Source organism: Phoenix dactylifera, chromosome 8, assembly GCF_009389715.1.
Source record: "Phoenix dactylifera cultivar Barhee BC4 chromosome 8, palm_55x_up_171113_PBpolish2nd_filt_p, whole genome shotgun sequence".
Taxonomy (NCBI): domain Eukaryota; kingdom Viridiplantae; phylum Streptophyta; class Magnoliopsida; order Arecales; family Arecaceae; genus Phoenix; species Phoenix dactylifera.
This window is the reverse complement of record NC_052399.1, coordinates 1,078,417-1,082,084: the sequence shown is the minus strand read 5'-3', so window position 1 is coordinate 1,082,084 and position 3,668 is coordinate 1,078,417. Positions and strand designations below refer to the sequence as shown.

Here is a 3,668-nt window from a genome sequence, read left to right as displayed (position 1 = left end):
ATATAAGGCCAGATGGATGGACAAAGGATATAGTCAAAATGAAGCGCTTGATTACTTTAATGTGTATTCACCTACAACAAGACTAACTCTAATAAGAACAATGATGGTCATAGCCTCTATACATAATAAGGATATACATCAAATGGATGTTAATATCACTTTTCTCGGTAGTGATCTTGGTAAAAAAAATTATATTGATTAACTTGAAGGTTGCATTGAGTTTGGTCAAGAACACAAGGTTTGTGTGTTGAGTGAATCTTTATGCGGCCTTAAACAAGCACCTAAATAATTCAAAAAGAAGGTTAAAAATTAGGTTTCAAAAATAACAAAGTTGAAAATTATGTTTTTTTTCAAAAGTAACTGATCTTAGTTAAGTAGTCATTACGCTTTATAGAAGATTTGCTTATATTTGGTTCAAATTTAAAAATCATTAGAGAAATCAAAAGCTTTCTTAAACAAAGTTTTGATATTAAAGACATGGGTCCGGTGGATGTGATTTCTAGTGCATGAACTTTGGAGCTAGGGGTTAGTATTATAGTTTCAAAAGGAAGAAATTCCATCTCTACATATTACACTGTTAATTCGCAGCCAAGTAAGGTTGAACTAACAAACCCATAGCTTTGGGGGAGTGATAAAGAGGTTGTGAACACCTCTGATGGGATTTGCCTTTGCAAGTGTAGAAGTCACGTTGCTTCTTACGAACAACGTTAAAATTCTAATGCACTTGTACGTTAAGCCGGGATATATAAGCACATGACCTATAACGTGCTACCTTAAAAGAACTAATGAATCTCTATAAAATGTGAACAAATCTAGAATCTTGTATGAGATCAAGATTTTATCCTCTCATTTGCTTTTGATTTTGTTTAACCATAGGTTCAAGGATATCTACCTATGACTATATATTATGATATAACCTTTTATTTATTTTTAGTTTATTTTATTTTTATCTCTTTACTTCTTTTTTTAATTTTTTAGTTATTTTTAGAACATAGTGAGGGATATTGTAGTATTTTCTAAAAAGAATAAAATCAAGGTTTGGCGATGTGGTTAAAAGAAGCACTCCATCAGCTCCTCTACCAATAGCAGCTAGCCCATGCCAGACTCGTCCCACACTGAGCGGGTGGTGATTATGGTGGGGAGGTCGGTGGTGATGGTCTTGTGGCCCTCCCCTGGGGAGGCGATAGCGAGCTTGGCACTGAAGTCGTGGGCTTGCCTGGTGACTTCGGCAGCGATGTGAAGGTGGTTAGCAATGGTGATGACCGTGCCTGCGGTGAGGAAGCTGAGGACGATAGCAGGGTAGATTATGGAGTCTCCTCTTCTGGATGCCGACGCATGGGGGAGGGCGCCAGCGAGGTTGGATCAGTGGAGATCAGAGAATGTGAGGCAGAGGCCTGTGGCGGAGTCGACGTGAGCGGTCTTAATCTCGGCGAGGTAGAGTGGCAGGAAGCAGGAGAGGACGAAAAAGGTGGCTTTGAGGGCAGGGTTGGCGAGGAGTTGGTGGTAGCGGTAGGAGAAGGTATTTGCGTCGAGATAAGGATAGATCATGTGGCATCGGAGGGCTTGAAGGGCTCTTGACCCAGCATCGAAGGGCGGCGTCCAGATTCGGCTTCTTTGCTTTCTTTTATTATTTTATATGGTGGTAATTTTGCCTGACATGGTATGAGCTATTCCTATCCAAAAAAATTTCTCACTCTCTCTCTCTGGTTGTCACAACCCTCTTTTTGACGATAAAAGTTTCTATATTCTATTTTTGGATTTGTACTCTCAAAAATCTAAACCAGATGATTGAAAAGCAGCCCCTCCCTCTCAAAATTAATAAATAAATGGTTAAAAACTACTTAGATAAAAAAGTATATGAAATAAATTTAATATAATAATAAGCAATAAAGATAATTAAGAGATGATCATGTTGTTACTTGTTAGAAATAAGCGTAGGATATTTGCTTTTATTCCTTGCAGAAGGCACCTCTTTTAACTGATCATCATCCAAGCATATATCAGCACCTTCCGCTACTCACCCCTGATGAAACCAGCCAAACGCTGGAACAACTCCAAAGCCTTCTCACACGCAGGCTCGAACAGATGGAAGACGTGATCCTCGCCTTTCGTCTCAAACAGCTCCACCATCCCTCCCCACCCACTCCCCTTCAAAGCCTCGTAATACGCTCTCCCCCTATCCCTCAACAGATCCCTCTCCGCCACGACCACCAGCACCCGCCCGCATCCCAGCCCCGCCAGGCTCGGCGCCCCTTTCGCCATCGGGTTCAACCGCGGGTCGTCGCTCCCGGCCGCGCCCGGGCACACGAGCGACCACATAAGGTCCGTTGTCACCGGGTCAAGCAACGGCTTGTCGTCTCGGTTCTTCTCGCACCCCATCCGCTCCGATCCCCAGAAGAACGGGTGCAACAGCACCACCCCCTCGATCCTCGCCTTCGCCCCCATCACAATGTTGTGGACGATGTTGGCGCCGGCGCTGTCGCCGGCCAAGAACACGCGCGAAAAGTCCCCGTGCTCGGCGAGCCAGGGCTCGGGCCCGGCCCCCTCTGAGTGGGACACCACCCATTGGAGCGCGCGCCACGAGTCCTCGTAGGCCGCCGGGATGGGGTTTTCCGGCGCCAGCCGGTAGTCGACCGACACGGCGACCACATTGGCTCTGGTGACGAGGGAGTTAAGATGGTTGTGGTACTGGGTCCAGAAGGGGCTCCCGATGCAGAAGCCGCCGCCGTGGAAATAGACGAGGATGGGGAGCTTCTGAGAAGGGTGGAGGGAGGCGAGGTCGGGGAGGTAGAGGCGGGCGGATACGTTGGTCTCGCGATCGATCATGACGTCCTTGGAGGTGAGGCCGCTGGTGGGATCGAGTGAGGGAGGTACGAAGTCGGTGGGGAGAAGGCGTTCGACGCGGCCGTCCTTGTAGGTTCGGATGAAGGGGAGGATTTCCACTGCGATTTCGCCCCCGCTAGGATCCATTGCTTGGGTTGGAAGATCTCGATCGGTGGAGACCGAAAGAGGGCGAGAGATGAGATGGATGGTACTTCCCTTGGCGGATTAGTATCAGCCTCTTGTCTAAAAATAAGATGGGCGATAAAGTCGCCAGATACGAGGGGATGCATGGCGATTAATATTTTGATATCCAATGTTGGCAAGCGACGCTCTCTTTGGCATACGATATCTTGGGAAATCTTCTAGAACAATAAACATGCAGATGCGGTGTATCTTCGTTGACATGCTCGGTCATGACTCGCACGTGGCGTTGGCAATTGGCCAGCGTTAGCGGTGGAGTCACAACGATAAACACCCTGCACAATCCTGATCGCTAGCGGACCTAACATACGGTCAGACGTCTTCAATCCATATTCCTGACTTGGTTCCTAGATGAAATAAAAAGCTAGTATTAAGAAACATTGGTTATTTCTAAAATCCTTGTTGTTGAGGTCCTCCGACCTCAGACCTTAGCCCTCACCGAATTGGAACAGGAAAAAAAATACTGCATCTCCACAAAATGTATTGTCTGTTTTGGAGATCGGTGACTCCGGACCCAGTGGGCTCGCTGGAGGGTGCCACCCCTCACGGTTTTGTCCTTTAAAAGGCACTTTCTGAGGAAAGGATAATCGAGTCCTCCATTTAAGGCACAGATCTTTTCGCTATTCAGTCGATGTGGGACTAAG

General features: G+C 46.6%; 1 protein-coding gene across 1 annotated transcript; it reads right to left on the bottom strand.

The window, feature by feature from the left end:
• Nucleotides 1-1,915: 1,915 nt before the first annotated feature.
• Nucleotides 1,916-3,036, bottom strand: LOC103718280 (probable carboxylesterase 2). The gene has a single exon (XM_008807021.3). It carries the CDS (start codon nucleotides 2,968-2,970, stop codon nucleotides 2,014-2,016), a length of 957 nt encoding a protein of 318 aa, XP_008805243.1. The 5' UTR covers nucleotides 2,971-3,036; the 3' UTR covers nucleotides 1,916-2,013.
• Nucleotides 3,037-3,668: the final 632 nt, after the last annotated feature.